The sequence below is a fragment of the Delphinus delphis genome, chromosome 2, assembly GCF_949987515.2.
Source record: "Delphinus delphis chromosome 2, mDelDel1.2, whole genome shotgun sequence".
In the NCBI taxonomy this organism is placed as follows: Eukaryota; Metazoa; Chordata; class Mammalia; order Artiodactyla; family Delphinidae; genus Delphinus; species Delphinus delphis.
In genome coordinates, this window is record NC_082684.1 from 29025146 (window position 1) to 29043005 (window position 17860).

The 17860-nt window shown below is 40.2% G+C and overlaps 1 protein-coding gene across 3 annotated transcripts in view; it reads right to left on the reverse strand.

The window, feature by feature from the left end:
- ZNF410 (zinc finger protein 410) overlaps positions 1 to 17717 on the reverse strand; it is a 40417-nt gene extending 22700 nt beyond the window's left edge. For all 3 annotated transcript variants that reach the window (XM_060004234.1, XM_060004235.1, XM_060004233.1), the window contains exons 1-3: positions 17647 to 17717; positions 3195 to 3377; positions 2107 to 2242 (exon numbers count right to left, since the gene is read on the reverse strand). In XM_060004234.1, coding sequence (XP_059860217.1) covers positions 2107 to 2242; positions 3195 to 3227 — 169 coding nt within the window. In that variant the 5' untranslated portion in view covers positions 3228 to 3377; positions 17647 to 17717. The remainder of the gene's footprint in view (positions 1 to 2106; positions 2243 to 3194; positions 3378 to 17646) is intronic.
- Positions 17718 to 17860: the final 143 nt, after the last annotated feature.

Sequence of the window (17860 nt, forward strand, 5' to 3'; positions counted from 1 at the left end):
ACAAAAAAAACTGTTCTTAAAGTTCATAGCAGCACTGTTTGTCATAATACAACACTGGAAAATAACTACATATTCATCAGCTGTGGCATGGAAAAAGAAGTTGTGGTACACTCATATAACAGAATACTATATAGCAATGAAACCAAACAAACCAGAGCTACACACAAGGATGAATCGCACAAACATAAAAGGTACAACAAGATACACTCATATGATTCCACTCATTTAAAGTCCAAAATCAGCTAAAATTAGACTTGGGTGATTAAACTTGGAAAACAAAGAACAAATTTTCAAAAAATTGAGGGCAGTGGTGACCTATGGAAGAACAGAGGTTGCTTTTATCATGAAGGAACCCATGGAGGGCCTGGAAGCTGGCAACGTTCTACTTCTTGATTGGGTGGTGCTATCTCCTTTATAATAATTCTTCAAAAGGTATATCCATATAGTTTTGTGCTTTTCTGTGTCTATCACATATCCCAGCTAAAAAGAAAACATGTAGGTCATGCATGGAATGATTCACACATATTTGGGAGGAAGGGGAATGAGATTAGGGAGGTATGTACAAGATACATTTGTGTTTGTAACACTACGTTTCATGAGCTGGGAAGTGAGTACATGGGTTTTCATTTACTATTATCTATAACTGGTTGTCTAAAATATTTTAAATCAAAATTAAAACTAAAAGAAGGTAATGTAGAAAAGAAGATGGATGCTTTTGTTCCTGTTTTCATTTCCTCTATTATTGTCAAAATATTTATTCAATAAATTAAAATTGGGAGAGAAAATTCAGGAAAAAAAGCCAAATGAAGATCAAATTTTATTAGCACATGGAAATTTTCACATATTGAAAATCCATGGATTTGGAAACACTCCCAACACACCAGTAGAAAAATGGGACTTGAGAGATCAACGATGTGGGAAAGACAGGAGCTAGATAGAGAAACCTTAAATCAACACTGGTTGGTTGAATATATCTGCCCTTAAGTCACTTCAAAACTCAAAAAAGAACACCACTAGAGGATAGTAACCAGAAGACTTTATAACAAATAAGTTGTCACCAATAGGTGACCCTCCCCTGATTTAACATTAATATTCCAAATTTTAAATATTTCAATTTCTAGAAAATAAAGAATCCATTGCATCCAAAAACAATGTTTTCCTTCCTAATAGTTAAGTGATAGGATCTCCTTCTTCTCATCCAAAGCTAATCTCACTACCCATGCTCAGCATTCTACTTCCTTCTACCTCTCCTGGAGCCTCCTCACCAATTATCTACTCTTTGTGTTTGCAGCTTCTCTAATGGGCTCCTTCCTCTTAGTATAAAACCACCCTCTAATATTTCAGATCTTAAAAAAGAACTCTTTAATGTACTTTATGTCCTTCTCTTTTTCCTTCCCATAGCAAGACAGCCTTTAGAAAGTATAGTTACTTCCTCAACTTGCACTGATACCTCAACCCACTGCAGCCTGGCTTTCCACTCTCTCTCCAAGGAGCAGGTCCTGCCTAGGTCAACAATGACCTCACTGACCCTCTCTCATTGGGACAGTCCCTGTCTCACTGGGCCTCTTAGAAGCATTTGTCACACTTGACTATTCCCTTGGGTTCCATGCCTGCACTCTATGCCAGTATTCCCCCTATTGCTCTAGCCTTTCTTTCTTCCCTCCTTCACAGGCTCTCCTGCCTCACCCCATACCTTGAATAGGGAGTTCCATGCAGTTCTGCCTTGGCCTCCTTTTCTTCTCACTCTCACTCTATGGGTGTTCATAACCATTCCTATGACTTAAACTACCAATGCAGGGAATTCCCTGGCGGTCCAGTGGTTGGGACTCCACACTCTCAGTGCCAAGGGCCCGGGTTCAATCCCTGGTCAGGGAACTAAGATCCCACAAGCTGCATGGTATGGCCAAAAAAAAAATTTTTTTTTAAATAAATAAATAAACTAACAATGCACTTATGAGTCCCATGGTTGCTTTTTCTCCACAAATCCTAATTTTTACAGTTTCTACCAGTCAGTTATAAAGTCAGTTATCACATTCCACCAGTACCACAGAGAAGGCTAAGCTCTTAAGACTTGTTTATCTTATCTCTGGTGATCTTAATTTTTACCTGGTAACATTAGCCGACTGCATTCTGAGGCCTCAGTCACTGGAAGGAGGGACAAGCAAGTAATGTCTTTAGCTTCTGATTCTACTAGCCCCTGTCCTAGTGGGATGGACGTATTCTGAACAAACTGTACCAGCAGCTGAAGGGGAAAGGGGGGGATGTGGAGACAACAAATAATACAGGTTATTATGAATGGATCTAAACCTCTGAATTTACCAAAAGGCAATGATGTAATTAAGTCTTGATTGCTCACTAGTCTCAACCTTATTCATAGAAAAACCAGATTAACTACAAAATAATATTTTAACTCATTTTTATCAAGTGTTCTAGATAAAAATTGAATCGTATAATTAACTTCTATCACCTTCCATAAAACAGAGAAATGATAAAAATAATTATATTTTTAAATGGTGGCTATTACAAATTCAACTGCATTGTACTGATTATATTTTATAAAGTACTCTTCTGTGTATAGGCTCTTTTAATCCCCACTGTAACTTAGTGAGATTAAACATGTATTTTAAAGACAAGGAATCAAGTTGAAGACACTAAATGACTAGTCCAAGGTCACATTACTAGTTAGGAGCAATGTCAGTCTTCATACTTAGGTAACATGATTCCAAATTCAGTGATCTTTCCACTAAGCAACACACATGTTCTAAAATTAAAATGAGAAAAATGAATAAAAATTTTAAATGTTTAAATCCCCTAATCACATTTAAAAAGAAAACACTTTTAGATATATACAAAATTAATAAAAAATGGTTTGTGGTAGTAAATATTACATATATGTCATATACATAAATTTTGTCATTATGTAATTATGTAAATGTGTAATAATTTACACTTATTTAAATAACAAGTATAAAAAATCATAAAAGGTTAAGAATTGAATTTTTAAATTTTTGAGAAAGTACTTAGTAACAGAAAAATAATAAACTAGTAGTTACAACCAAAACCATATGGCCCACAAAACCTAAAATATTTATTACCTGGCACCATTACAGAAAAAGTTTGCTGACTCCTGAACTAAGAATAAACTCTGGAATGCAGCCCACCAAAAGAAAAGAAAACCAGTTGCCTGGGCTCACCTCTGGTTTGGATTCTAACTCATCTGATAACATTGATTCAGCTTCCAAATCCTGTAGCTGTTCAGGGGACAGGTTAAAATTTTAATTCGGAGTCAATGACACCTTCCTGTTATGCTCATACTCCTCTAGGAAGTGTTATGCTTTTCCTGTAAGATGCTGGGCTGGGTGGGTAATTAATTTAGCCTAAAAAAGGAAAAAAGAAAGAGAGAGAGAATTCAGAGCAGTAGGAAAATGTAGCTAAAAAAACAAAGCCACTTCTTTACATATCCAAAAATCACAACAAGCAAGCAAATAAAAAATTCAGCCCAAAACACTTGTTTTAAAATAGAACAAGCCCAACAGATATCAAAACCCATAAAAAGTTGTACTTTAATGTAGAATTTCTAACAATCTATTCTAAGAACATAGAGAACAGACTTGTGGTTGCCAAGGGGGAAGGGGGTGGGGGAGAAATAGATTGGGAGTTTGGGATTAGCAGATGCAAACTATTACATATAGAATGGATAAACAAGGTCCTACTGTATAGCACAGGGAACTATATTCAATATCCTGTCATAAAGTACAATGGAAAAGAATACGAAAATGTATACACATACATATATAGGTAATGATGTAACTGAATCATTTTGCTGTACAGCAGAAACACAACACTGTAAATCAACTATACTTCAATAAATTTAAAAATAAATAAATAAGAAAAGGTCTTAAGTATGGTAAAAGCTATATGCCCAAAGAATTTCACCTTATCATCTGTGATAATGACTGTAAGCAACATATAAATATAGATATATATTCAATTAGGTAATGGTTGATTATAGTGACATTGTATGACTTAAAAATACAGTTATGGGGCTTCCCTGGTGGTGCAGTGGTTGAGAGTCTGCCTGCCGATGCAGGGGACATGGGTTCGTGCCCCGATCTGGGAAGATCCCACATGCTGTGGAGCGGCTAGGCCCGAGAGCCATGGCCGCTGAGCCTGCGCGTCCGGAGCCTGTGCTCCGCGACGGGAGAGGCCACAACAGTGAGAGGCCCGCGTACCACACACACAAAAAATAGTTATGAAAACAATGCAACAGAAATGCTAAGACATTAAATTACAAAAACTATACACTTGTTATTAAAACTAGTTAAGATAAGCACAGGAAAAAGTAAAAGGAAATTCACACAGCCATGATAGTCACTGTACTGGGTGGGTGGTAGGCTGGTGTGACGTTTTTCTTCTCTTAATTTCCCAATTTTTTATAAAAGGTAATTACACAGTCAAAATTTGAACAGTGTTTTCTCAAAGTAGTATCCTCGGGACACTCATGAAGCTGTTTCCCCCCCCCTTACTTTAAATTCTTACTTTCTTGATGACTATCCTTAGTGTTGTGTTTGGATTCCTTTTTCTTTTTTGTGTGTATTTATCTATTATAGATTTTCGGTTTGCTGGTATTTATCTATTATAGATTTTCGGTTTGCGGTTACCATGAAATTTTGGTATAGTAGTCTATATATACACAGTTGTTTTAAGCTGCTGATCTCTTAATTTCAAATGCATTTTAAATATCCTGCATTTTCACTCTCCTCCTGATTACTGGTTTTGATATCATATTTTACATCTAATTGTTTTGCGTATCTCTCAACTGCTCTTGTGGATGGAGATGATTTTATTACTTTTGCTTTTTAACCTCCCTACTAGTTTGTGTGTGGATGATTTCCTATCTTGACTGTATGTTTGCCTTTACCAGTGAGCTTTCCCATTTTGTAATTTTCTTGTTTCTAGTTGTGGCCTTTTCTTTTCCACCTAGAGAAGTTTCTTTAGCATTTGTTGTAAAGCTGGTTTGATGGTGCTGAATCCTTCTAGCTTTTGCTTGTCTGTAAAGGTTTTGATTTCTCCATCAAATCTGAAAGAGAGCCTTGCGGGGTAGAGGATTCTTGGCTGTAGGTTTTTCCCTTTCTCACTTAAAATGTACTGTGGCACTCTCTCCTGGCCTGCAGATTCTGCTGAAAAATCAGCTGACAACCTTATGGGAGTTCCCTTGTATGTTATTTGTTGCTTTGCCCTTGTTGTTTTTAGTATTTTCTCTTTATCTTTAATCTTTGTCAATTTGTTTTTGTTTTTGTTTTTGTTTTGCGGTACACGGGCCTCTCACTGTTGTGGCCTCTCCCGTTGTGGAGCACAGGCTCCGGACGCGCAGGCTCAGCGGTCATGGCTCATGGGCCCAGCCGCTCCGCAGCATGCAGGTTCTTCCCAGACCGGGGCACAAACCCGTGTCCCCTGCATTGGCAGGCGGACTCTCAACCACTGCGCCACCAGGGAAGTCCAATCTTTGTCAATTTGGTTACTATGTGTCTCAGCATGTTGTCCCTTGGGTTAATCCTGTATGGGACTCTCTGCACTTCCTGGACTTGGGTAACTGTTTCCTTTCCCACATTAGGGAAGTTTTCAGCTATTATCTCTTCAAATATTTTCTCAGGCCCTTTCTCTCTCTCTTCTCCTTCTGGGACCCCTATAATGCAAATGTTAGTGTGTTTGATGTCCCAGAGGCCTCTTAAAATGTCCTTTCTTTTCATTCTTTTTTCTTCATTCTGTTCCATGGCAGTGCTTTCCACTATTCTTTCTTCCTGCTCACCAATCCGTTCTGCCTCATTTATTCTGCTACTGATTCCTTCCAGTGTATTTTTCATTTTAGTTATTGTATTCTTCAACTGTTTGGTCACTCTTTGTATTTTCTAACTCTTTGTTAAAAACTTCTTGTAACTTCTCACTCTGTGCATCCATTCTTTTCCTGAGTTCTTGGTTCATCTTTATGATCATTACTCTTAACTCTTTCTTGAGTAGATTGCCTATCTCCACTTCACTTAGTTGTTGTTTGGGGGTTTTATCTTGTTCCTTTGTCTAGAACATATTCCTCTGCCATCTCATTTTGTCTGAATTTCTATTTGTATTTTTATGTATGTGGTAGGTTAGTTACATTTCTCAACCTTGGAGAAGTGGCCCTCTGTAGGGGATGTCCAGATGTCCCAGCAGTACATTCCCCTCTCATCACGCAAGGGCCAGGGACCATCTGGTCACAGGGTAGATTCTGACTTGTGTTTGCAGACTCAGTTCCACAGGCTGTGAGACTGTAGTTTTCTTGCTTCTGGTGTCTGCCCCCTGGTGGGTGAGGCTGGGTCTTGGCCCTCTGGTGGGCAAGGCCGAGTAAAGGGGCATGTCTAGAGGTGGCTGTGGGATCAGGAAGTCTTTAGGCAGCCTGTCTGCTGATGGGTGGGGTTGTGTTCTTGCCCTGTTGGCTGTTTGGTCTGAGGCATCCCAGCACTACAGGCTGTTGGGTAGGGCTAGGTCTTGGTGATAATGACCCAAGCAAGATGTCAGCCTCCAGCAAGAGTTCACACTGATGAATACTCCCCGATATCTCTGCCACCAGTGTCAATGTCCTCAAGGGGAGCCAAAGCCACCCCCACCCCCACCCCCGTCCTCCCCAGGAGACCCTCCAAGACCAGCAGGTAGGTCTGGCCCAGGCTCCTATGAAGTCATCACTGCTTTTGCCCTGGGTCCCATTGCGTGCAAGACCTTGTGTGCACCCTCCAAGAGTGGAGCTCCTGTAATTAAGCCCCACTGCCCCTCAAAGCCAAATGCTCTGAGGGCTCCTCCTCCAGACATCAGACCCCGCAGGCTGGGGAACCCGATATGGGGCTCAGAATGCTCACTCCCATGGGAGAACTTCTGCAATATAACTATTCTCCAGTTTGTGGGTTACCCAGCTGGGGAGTATGGGATTTGATTATATCGCAAGTGTACCCCTCCTACCGTCTCGTGGTTTCTTCTTTATGTCTTTGGATGTAGATTATCTTTTTGGTAGGTTCCAGTCTTTTTCATCAATGGTTGTTCAGCAGTTAGCTGTGATTTTGCTGTGCTCATGAGAGGAGGTGAGCTCAAGGTCCTTCTACTCTGCCATCTTGTCCTCCCATCCTCTAAATTCTTACTTTCTTAAAGCTTTTCTTTCAGGATTTTGGCAAATAAGTCCACTTTATTTCACACAATTTTTGCTTAAATTTGAAGCACTATTATATACAAAATAAGCATACAGTGTAAAATATACCCAGGATGGGAGTTTTCAATACATACCAAGGTAGAGTGGAAAGTTAGAATAAGAAAGACTTACTCTACAAAAAGGGCATTTAGAAGTACGTGAATAAATGTCTATTCTCCTGTTGGTTAAACCTCTCCCCAATGCTAGCTTCCAGAAATCCTCACTTTCATCATAAAAAAAATGTGTAAGATGTAAATGAAAAGGCTCATTTTAAGTTTACCACATAAAGCTGTCATAAATCCCTGACTTTTCCTTTCACATACGTTTTTCTTATTCAAGCACTGTAACTGCTCAATGTAGTTTACCCATCCCTCTTTTCAGAGAGGAAGGAACCGAGGCTTAGTACAGCTACTTGCTCAAGTTATTAAGCTGCAGAGCCAGCATTCCCACCCACAGAGCAGGCTGGCATGAATAGTAATTACATCTCCCTAGGTCTGATCTTGAATCATCAGGATTCAAGAATTAAGAATTCCTTTTCCCCAATTCCAGCTCATTTCAAGAAGCCAAGAAATTACCAAATGTTTGCTTAGGTTAACCTTAGGGTTCCTCCAACTTGAAGATTCCAGGACTGTAAAATCTCTAAGAAACTAGACAACTATTTACTGTCCTTTATATTTGTTAGTTTTCTTAGAAACTGATGGCACTGGCTCCATTTCTGATATCCTTACCTAATGAAAATTTTAAAAAATTTAGTATATGAACATGTGTACCAAACAAGGGAAAAAATCAGATATACTATACTTTAGACATTTTTGCAAATCTGTAATAACAATTTAGAGAAGGGAGCTGCCACCTCTCTTACAGTTTAATAGATACCTCTAGATCACCATTTCTCATGCTCGTGGTTATCTGTGATGTTTCATTTTAGTCATTTCAATGATAATTTTTAAAAAATTAACACATGTATTTTCTGGAACAAATCAGTATCCATATTATAACTGAGTTCTACCACACAATTTTGATGCCCAGTTTGTGGTTTGTATGTTTGCTGTATAAACAAAAGAGAGATGAGTAGGATGCAGCAGAATAGGCAGGATGACCTCAAAAGAATCTGTATTGGAGCACTCAGTACCATAACGAGTGTATTAGGTGGATCTCATCTTTAACACAGCAACTTGCTATGTACGTTAGCTGGAAACGTGATGGCAAATATACAATTAAAATTTTCTATTCCCAATTCAAGTTACCCACTTAACAGATTTCAAAAACTACAATTCAAATATTTTTTTACATTAACAGCTTCATTGAGATGTAATTCACATACCATACGGGTCACTCACTTCAAAAGTACAACTAAATTTTTTTAGTATATTCACAGTTATGCGACCATAACCACAATCAATTTTACAACAATTTCTTCACCCCAAAACAGAAACCTATTAGTAATCACTCCCCATTTCCTCCCAAACCTTCCACTGACCAAGCCTAGGCAACCACTAATCTATTTTTTGTCTCTATGGATCTCCCTATTCTGGACATTTCATATAAATGGAATTATATATGTAATCTTTTGTGTTTGGCTGCTTTCACGTAGCATGCTGTTTCCAATGTTCATCCTTGTTATAGCATGTACCAGTACTTAATTTCCTTTTATTGTCAAATAATATTCTATTGCATGGATATACATTTTATTTGTCCATTTATCAGTTGACGGTCATTTGGGTTGTTTTCACAATTTGGCTATCATGAATAATGCTGCTATAACATTCATGTACAAATTTTTTTTAATTAATTAATTTATTTATTTTTGGCTGTGTTGGGTCTTTGTTGCTGTGTGCGGGCTTCCTCTAGTTGCGGCGAGTGGGGGCTACTCTTTCGTTGTGGTGCGCAGGCTTCTCATTGCAGTGGCTTCTCTTGTTGCGGAGCACGGGCTCTAGGCACGCGGGCTTCAGTAGTTGTGGCATGCAGGCTCAGGAGTTGTGGCTCACGGGCTTAGATGCTCCGCGGCATGTGGGATCTTCCCGGACCAGGGCTCGAACCCATGTCCCCTGCACTGGCAGGAGGATTCTTAACCACTGCACCACCAGGGAAGCCCCATGTACAAATTTTTGTGTGGACATATGTTTTCACTCTTTAGGGTATACATCTAGGAATGGAAATGATAGGTGATACAGTAACTGTGTTTAACCTCTTGAGGAATTACCAGGCTATTTTCCAAAGTGGCTGCACCATTTTACAATCTCACCAGTAGTGCATGAGGGATCCAATTTCTCCCTATCCTCTCCTTTTAAAATACACCTTTTTTTATTACAGCCATCCTAGTGAGTGTGAAGTGGTAACTCACTGTAGTTCTGAGTTGCATTACCTGATGGCTAATGATGTTGAGCATCTTTTCATGTGCTTATATGCCATTTGTACATCTTTTTTGGAGAAATGCTTATTCAGATCGTTGGCCCATTTTTAAATTGAGTTGTCTTTTTACTATTGAGTTGTAAGAATTCTTTATATATTCTAAATACGAGTCCCTTACCAGATATAAGATTTGCCCAAACTTTCTCCCTTTCTGTGTTATCTTTTTATTTGCAACACAAATCTTATCTTCTTCTGAATAAGCCAACTCTAACTCTACAAAGTTATCAAACAATACCTCACTGAAATTGGCATTCAAGGACTTCTGGCCAGTTTTGGTTGAATATGAGATCTGATTATCATAAACTGCTTCACAATGCCTTCACATCACAAATACTACCTTGTATGATATTCTCTACATTGCTATTACTAAAGTTAAAATATAGAAACAGATTATATATAATAGTGAATCCAAAGCTAAATCTTTCCACTATTCAGATCAACATTAAGTATTTCATTTCAGTAAAACAACATCTCTACAACATAATATGAATGTTAATTTGGATTTTCTTGGGTTTTGGTATGGTTTACGTCTATATACTTACTCATAAAGATATAAATCCATGGTAACAACGGACATAACACTGATAACCTAAACTGTATTATATACATGGTTCCTATGGCCATCAAAACATATTAGATTGCTTAAGAAAACAACCTTGCTTCAGCATATATTTTTAAAAATTCCACTGACCCTACCATTGCTAGTACTAAATTATTTGTAAATTTGTTTTGATTTTATAGTTGATTAAAAGGTATAGGGGTTCAACACAGGAGGGATAAGGATTACCTAGCTTTTTTTTTTTTTTTGCGGTACACGGGCCTCTCACTGTTGCAGCCTCTCCCGTTGCGGAGCACAGGCTCCGGACGCACAGGCCCAGCCGCTCCGCAGCATGTGGGATCCTCCCGGACCAGGGCACAAACCCGTGTCCCCTGCATCGGCAGGTGGACTCTCAACCACTGTGCCACCAGGGAAGCCCGATTACCTAGCTTTTCGTTTGAGTATATTTAAAGTATTTATGATAAAAATAATGTACCAGTATGGGGTTGGGGGGGAGTGTCCAATGCAATGTCTTTCCTTCAAATGCAATTTACATGACACTAGAGTGAAAGACACTGCTTTACTCAAAGAGAAGCTATTTTCAAGATAATTATGGGTCTCAGACGAAATTTCTTCCCAGGCTTTCTTATATTAATTAAGATAAGAGATTAGAGATGCGATACCAAGCAGTCGCCTACATCACCCAAAGTCCTTTAATTGGACAGTAATATTTGCTCATTTTTATTTTGTATCTTTACCCAGACAAAATTTGTATTCTTATTTCCTTCTAAATAGAAAAATTACTAATTTAGCTCCATAAAAAATAAAAGAGATAATGATATTTAACTATCAGCAACAAAGGCCAGGCACATCAAATCCTATTTTCCACAAATCATAACATAAATAAGGAATCTTGGCTCCGGATGAAGAGTTCATAACAAAACTAACTGATCTCAGAAACCGAATGATTGGTCTAAGTATACTGTTCAGACCTTTTCTCCCTCTACCCTTGGCAACAACTAAATTTTACTATGTGCATGGTTCCCTATGGCCATGAAAGCATATTAGACTGCTTAAAGGAACAATCTTGGTCTAGCACATATTATATTTTTTAGAAATCCACTGACCCTACCACTGTTATTATTGAATATATTACCCCATAGTCAGCCTAAGGGTTAAAAAAAATGCACGCAACACAAACCTTTGCAATGAACCAAAGCAAAGAACACAAGAAGCCCTGAAAAGTTCTGGGAATAAGTAACAACAGCAAAGTTGATTTAGGACAACAGCAATCTCTATGGCCATCCTGAAAACAACTCTCTTTCTTGTTTTTAGCCAAATAAATCCTGGGAACTGAAGTTTGATAAACTGTATTCTTTTTATACAGTACACTCAACATCATCCAGCAAATTATGCATTAACACTAAGGAGCTGAACAAGTTTAATAAAGAAGTTGAGATGTTTAAAAAAAAAAAATCCAAGGTCTCTAAAGCAGGAATCTAAATTCTGCCTCTGACTCGTTGGTTGAGACCTGGGCAAGCTATTCATCTTCTTGGCCCTCGGAAACTTATCTGAAATACAGAAATGAAATAGGTCTACCCTAAGATTATTTATATATCAGGCAATAGAAATAATTACAAAATTCTTCAGAAACAAAGTTCTGCATAAGTGCTTAAGAAACAAGTAAATCTATCAAACGCTTAATATACTATAAAAGGTTAAGAAATCTGCTTTTTGTTACTGAGTCCAAATTTCCTATAGAGCAGTGGTTTTCAAACTTTTTTGACTGCAACCCACAGTAAGATACATTTTCCATCATAACCCAGAGAATGAAACACACACAGAGATACACACAAATAACATATTTTCATAAAACAATAAAATACTAACATATAATAATCTCATGCACTTTGAATTTATTTTTAAATGATAAGATCCACGAAAATGTTCTCACAGCTATTAACAGGTTATGTCCCACAGATAGAAAAACACTGTAAAGTATTTTCAAGTGTCTAAAATGCATATGTTTAACACAGAATCAGTCTTAAAATATAAAGCCATAGATATAAACCTGCTATAAGTATATATTACAAACAATCAGCAATTACCATTGATAAAAGTCTTGGTGAAATTGAGATTACTTAAACCTCAAACCTCCTTGAGGTCTGCAAAGGAAAATACTACACACTAGGCAAAGAAAGACAAAGTAGTTTTTCTAATTAACCAGTCTTTGGTCCCACATCCTAATGAAGAACTCTCATATACTAGACAGAATTAGTGGTAACACCATTTCCCTAGAGTAGGTATGGCCTAAAACCAATGAAGGCTACATGAAGAAATACTGGGAGGGAAAAACCAATCCAAAGTAAACTAAGCAAGCAACAGGGGAACAGAGCTGATACAGGTCTCTTGCCTTAGTCCTGACTACCATACAGAAGGGAGTGTATTCCAAACAGAAAGATGACCGGGGCTTTAATACTCTGCATCATGAAAGAAACAGAACAGCATTGTGTCAACCTCCAAAAAGCAATGTGATTCCACCCTAGAATACAAAGCCCAGAATACCAGTATTGCTCTTATCCTCTTGAGGGAGGTAGAAAATGCCTTGACCTTGACCCGGTTTTGGAAAGAAGGGGAAGACTGAGGGAGGCTTGAGAAAAAAGAGGGAAGAAACTGAGAAACACTGTGCTCCCCCAATTGGTCACTATTCATAAAGGTTAAAATAAAGCACATAATTTCAACCAAGAGGACTAGTCTCTCTTACCATGGGCCAATCTGCTTCTCAGCTCCCCCGAAACCTGTGGCTGACCACAGATACAGACAGGAACAAAACTCAGTTAATACTTAAAAAACGCAAACAAAATTCTACTAATGTTAGTGAATTCCAAAGACCAAAAATTAAAATTTAAAAAAGAGCAGTTTAAGTTTTGGCATAAAATGGTAGTGAAAGGAACAGAAAAACCAAGTAACTTTTTTTTTTTTTTTTTTTTTTTCGGTATGCGGGCCTCTCACAGTTGTGGCCCCTCCCGTTGCGGAGCACAGTGCGCAGGCTCAGCGGCCATGGCTCACGGGACCAGCCGCTCCGTGGCATGTGGGATCTTCCCGGACCGGGGCACGAACCCGTGTCCCCTGCATCGGCAGGCGTACTCTCAACCACTGCGCCACCAGGGAAGCCCCCCAAGTAACTTTTTAATATCATATCTAGTATATGATATAGCATGAGAGTTAATTAAATTCTAATGAAAAAGTGGTAATGGGTACTGATAAAAGACATTTGGAATACAGAACTGTGAAGCCAGAATGAATCTCAGAAACCGTAGCATTCATCCTGCGCGCGCTTTCCCTCTTCTCTTCACAGGATCTTCTGGGGTGCTCCATTCCTATAGCCCTGATTTTTATTCCGGTCACCTCCCCATTTCTCTGCAATCCTTCAGAGACAAATTTAAGCCAATGATCTTCATGCTGCTAAATTTAATGGATACTTTGCTGCCCTAATCTTACTTGACCTTTGCAAGGGACAGCTATTATTTTTGACTGTTCCACATTCATTCCCCCGTTTGGGTGACAGGATCCACATTTTGTTGGGGGATCTATCCCTCCCCCACTGGATACATTCTGAGTGCGATTATAGATTAAGGTGTTCTTTTCTATCCTGACCAACTGCTGGATACCCAACCCATGATGAACAAATCAGATACTTTTCCTCAGAACGTGAATTCTAAAAGAAGTAACTAAGGTGAAAACTGCTGTAGCAGCCCATTCACTCCAGTACTGCAATTAGCAGCCTCCCCTTGGGGCTGCTCAGATTCCTGTCCTTTTCAAAGCCAGGGCCTTCAGCATTTCCTTTGATCCTGTCAGCTGCCCACATCCTTGTCATAAATTCCTCTTCTCCTCAAGTAAATTGGTCATTTGCAACCAGAGCCATAACTGATATTTTCCCTTAGAAGTACTGCCTCCTTCCTCAAACACTTTACTTACTCTCTTTTGCTTCTAAGATACTTCTTATTTTAATCCTACCTCATTGGCCATTCCTCCAGTTTCCTTCGATAACTCCTATATTCCTCCTCCACTCATCCTCTAAATATTAATGTTCTTCAGGATAGTTTGCAGGCCAGGCCCTCTTCTCTTGCTAGACTCTCTTCCTAGTGTGAACTCATGGCTTTAAATGATACGGTCTCCAAAATTTTTATCTATAGCCCAGATATCTCCTCTGAGCTGCAAACTTGTACATAGGAAGAATTGCTTACTTGACATCTCTACCTCATGTTTTGATATCTCAAATTTAACATGTTCAAAATGAATTCTCTCCCAAGCCTATTTCCCATCCTCCCCTGCCAGCCCCTCTGACCACAACCCTCCATTCAAGGGAGGATCACCATTCACCCCATTTAGAAGTCACTTTTATTACTTTATTTCCTTTGTTCCCAGTATCCAGTCCAGCTGCAAGTCTGGACTTGATTCTGTCTCCAAAAGAGATCGCAAATCCACCTACTTCTATCTCTACTGCCACTACTCTACTCCAGGCCACCATCAACCTTGCCTTAAAGTACTGTTACTGTCTCCTAACTGGTCTCCCTGCTTCTATACTTTGCCTCCCTCCATTCTCTTCACATCCCTTAATATCATCTTAAAATGTGAATTTTCACATTTTTTTTTCACGTGGCTTCCCAATGCATCTAGAAAAAATCCAAACTCCTTATCCTGGCCTATAAGGACCTATGTGATCCATTCCTGCCTCCATTCAACCTCCAGCCAGATGACTCTCCCTTAGTTCCTTGAACATATTAAGCTCTTTCCTATGTTAGGGATTTGCACACATCATTTCCTCTACTTAGGAATGCTTTCTCTTCCATTGCTCTTTTTCATTCTTCAGGGCTCTACTTAACTATCAACTCATGCAGAAACGCTCTGCCTGATAACCTTATCCAAGGAAGGTTCCTCATACCCCCACTTTTATTTTCTATCTCTGCTGTCTCCATTACAGCACTTACCACAATTTCTAATTCTTTTGTTTTGATACAGTATTCACTTTTTGTCTGGCTACCCCCTAAATTGTAAGCTCCATAAACAAAGGCAAGAACTAGCCTGTCTTGTTCACTACTGTATCTCCCAGAACCCAGAACCCATCACCTAGTGCCTGGCAAAGTATTGTAGGTAATTCATAAGGAATTTAGGTCTCCAAAAGTCATTTCTGATACTGTGAAGCTCTGAGACTGTCTTTACTATGAGTTTAAAGGGCTTTTATACAAACTTCCTGTAAGCAGCTAGTAGGCACTGAACAAATATTTGTATAACGAATGAATGACTCCGTGAATCATACCCAAATTTTTGTCTCTATTTCTGACCTCTCTCTGTACTCCAAACTTTCATTTCTAACTGCTTGCTAAGTAACCCCATGTGGATATCTACCTCAATTTTAACAATGTCCAAAATCCAGACTGTCACCTTCCCCACCAAACCTGTTCTTCTTCCTGTATTATCCATTTCAGTTATTGCCCAATTGTTCTCCCACTCAGCTACAAATTCTAGGTCTTGAACAATCTCTCTCATCCTCCATATTTAAATAATCCCAGTGGTTCTGATTCCTCCAAATTTACTCCTACCATAATGCCCTGTTTAGGTTTTTCATTATCTTTCAACTACACTATGAAAATAGGCTTCTAACTGGCCACCTTGCCCTTAAAATTCCCCTTTCCATTCCAACTTTTTTTTTTTTTTTTTTTTGCGGTACGCAGGCCTCTCACTGTTGTGGCCTCTCCCGTTGCGGAGCACAGGCTCCAGACGCGCAGGCTCAGCGGCCATGGCTCACGGGCCCAGCCGCTCCGCGGCATGGGGGATCTTCCCGGACCGGGGCACGAACCCGTGTCCCCTGCATTGGCAGGTGGACTCTCAACCACTGCGCCACCAAGGAAGCCCTCCATTCCATCTTTTATGCAGCCACTCATCTTTCCAAAACACAGAAATGCTTACGTCACTTCCCTTACCCAAAGTTCAGGGCTTCAGAATTAACAGTCAAATCCCTAAGCATGGCATTTTAAATATTCAACAATATGTCCTCAAATACTGTTCCAACTGCAGCATCCACTATATTCCTCAATGAACCCTTTTCTCCAGTACACACTGGACTGGCTACTAAATGAACACTCCAACCTATTTTAGTGCTCAAGGTCCCTTTCCCTTGTGATAGTTCTCCAGTAATAAGACCCTCCAGTAATAAAACCCTCCAATCCAGCTGTGATCTTTTGAAATCCTTTCCAGTCCTTAAAATCCAACTCATACGCCATCCTCCATGAAGACTCCTTTCCCTCCAGTCAGAACAAATCTGTCCTTCCCTTGGTGTTCTCACAACACAGTTTAACCTCTCTTTAGCAATTATTTCAGCCTGCCTTGGGAGTTAGTTGCATATCTTTCTCACTGGTTAAGGTTCATTGAATTTATCATTCTTCTCCCATCCTTCTCCCTTCTCCACCGATGCTTTGCACAAACTAAGCATTCAGGAAATATTTGCTGAATGAATAGGTAACCCCCTTCATTTACAGAGGGGAAAAAAAGTCCAAAGCTAGACATTAACTTGCCAAAAATTAGATGTACTTAGATGTAAAACTTAAAAAACTAGAACCTAAATCTTCTGACTGCGAGTTTAGTTGACCTTGTCTCACACGAAGATAACACAAAGTGGAATTTCTCACTCTCTAAAAATAACAAAATGCCCCTGGCTTTATTTTAAAATGTTTCTTTCATTCTCTTTGCAAATATGCTGTGTTGGTCCTTGTGCCAAAGTGAGGAAGAAATACAAATTCTTAAGTTCCAAGTTAATAATATTTAACTTTCAAATGGTTCCTAAATGCGTTTCAGAGCCTCATGAGCAAGTGAGATAAACTTTAATAAACTAACTGAATTCTTTTCTCTGAAGAAACTTCAACCTGCGAAATGCATAAGGCTGTAGACTCTCACAGCCCACACCCTCGCCTTGAAATGACACGCAAAGGAGAAACCAGTGGCCCAGACCCTCCGAGTCGGCAGCCTTCCTTCTTCTAGACCGAGAAAGTAAGCGGACGTACCAAAGAAGAGGGTAGGTCTGGGCTGAAATGTCCAGGGCAGAGTCGCCTTGACATCCTCGTTCCCCCATTACAACAGCCTAGTGAAGGGCCCCAAGGTCCGCAGGCAGGCCTCGCGGAGGGTGCAGTCCAGGAGCCCCCGCCGCGGGGACTCGCTGACTCTTTCTCCAGGTTGGTCTTGTCCCCATGCCCCTGGCCCCGAAACCAAGCGAAGGAGCCGAAACATATGCCCCAAAAGCCCGCGAGAAGAGCCGAAGCCGTAGGGCTTCAGACCGGCCGCTCCAGATCCGGGTGGGGTGCCCCGGGGCGGTTTCCCTGTCCTCTCCGGGGGCAAACTCGGCCCAAGCCCCTGAGTAGCCAGCACTGGCTCCCTCCCTCTCGGGGACCACCTAGCCGAGCGGGTCGATCAGGCCCACCCCGGAGCTCACCTTTCCGTCCCGGGCAGCCGTCCGTCCGTCAGTTGGTCCCGAATTCTGTCCACACAGAGCGTCTTCCGGCTCCCGCCGGAAGCAGCTCGAGCGCGGGACAGGAAGTTTGGCCGCCCCCCACACACACACCCACTCGCTCGCCTCCGAGCCGGGCTGCGGCAGTCCCGCAGGAGGTTCCGCCCCGGGGGCCGCTGGCCTGCGCGGCCAGGAAGGC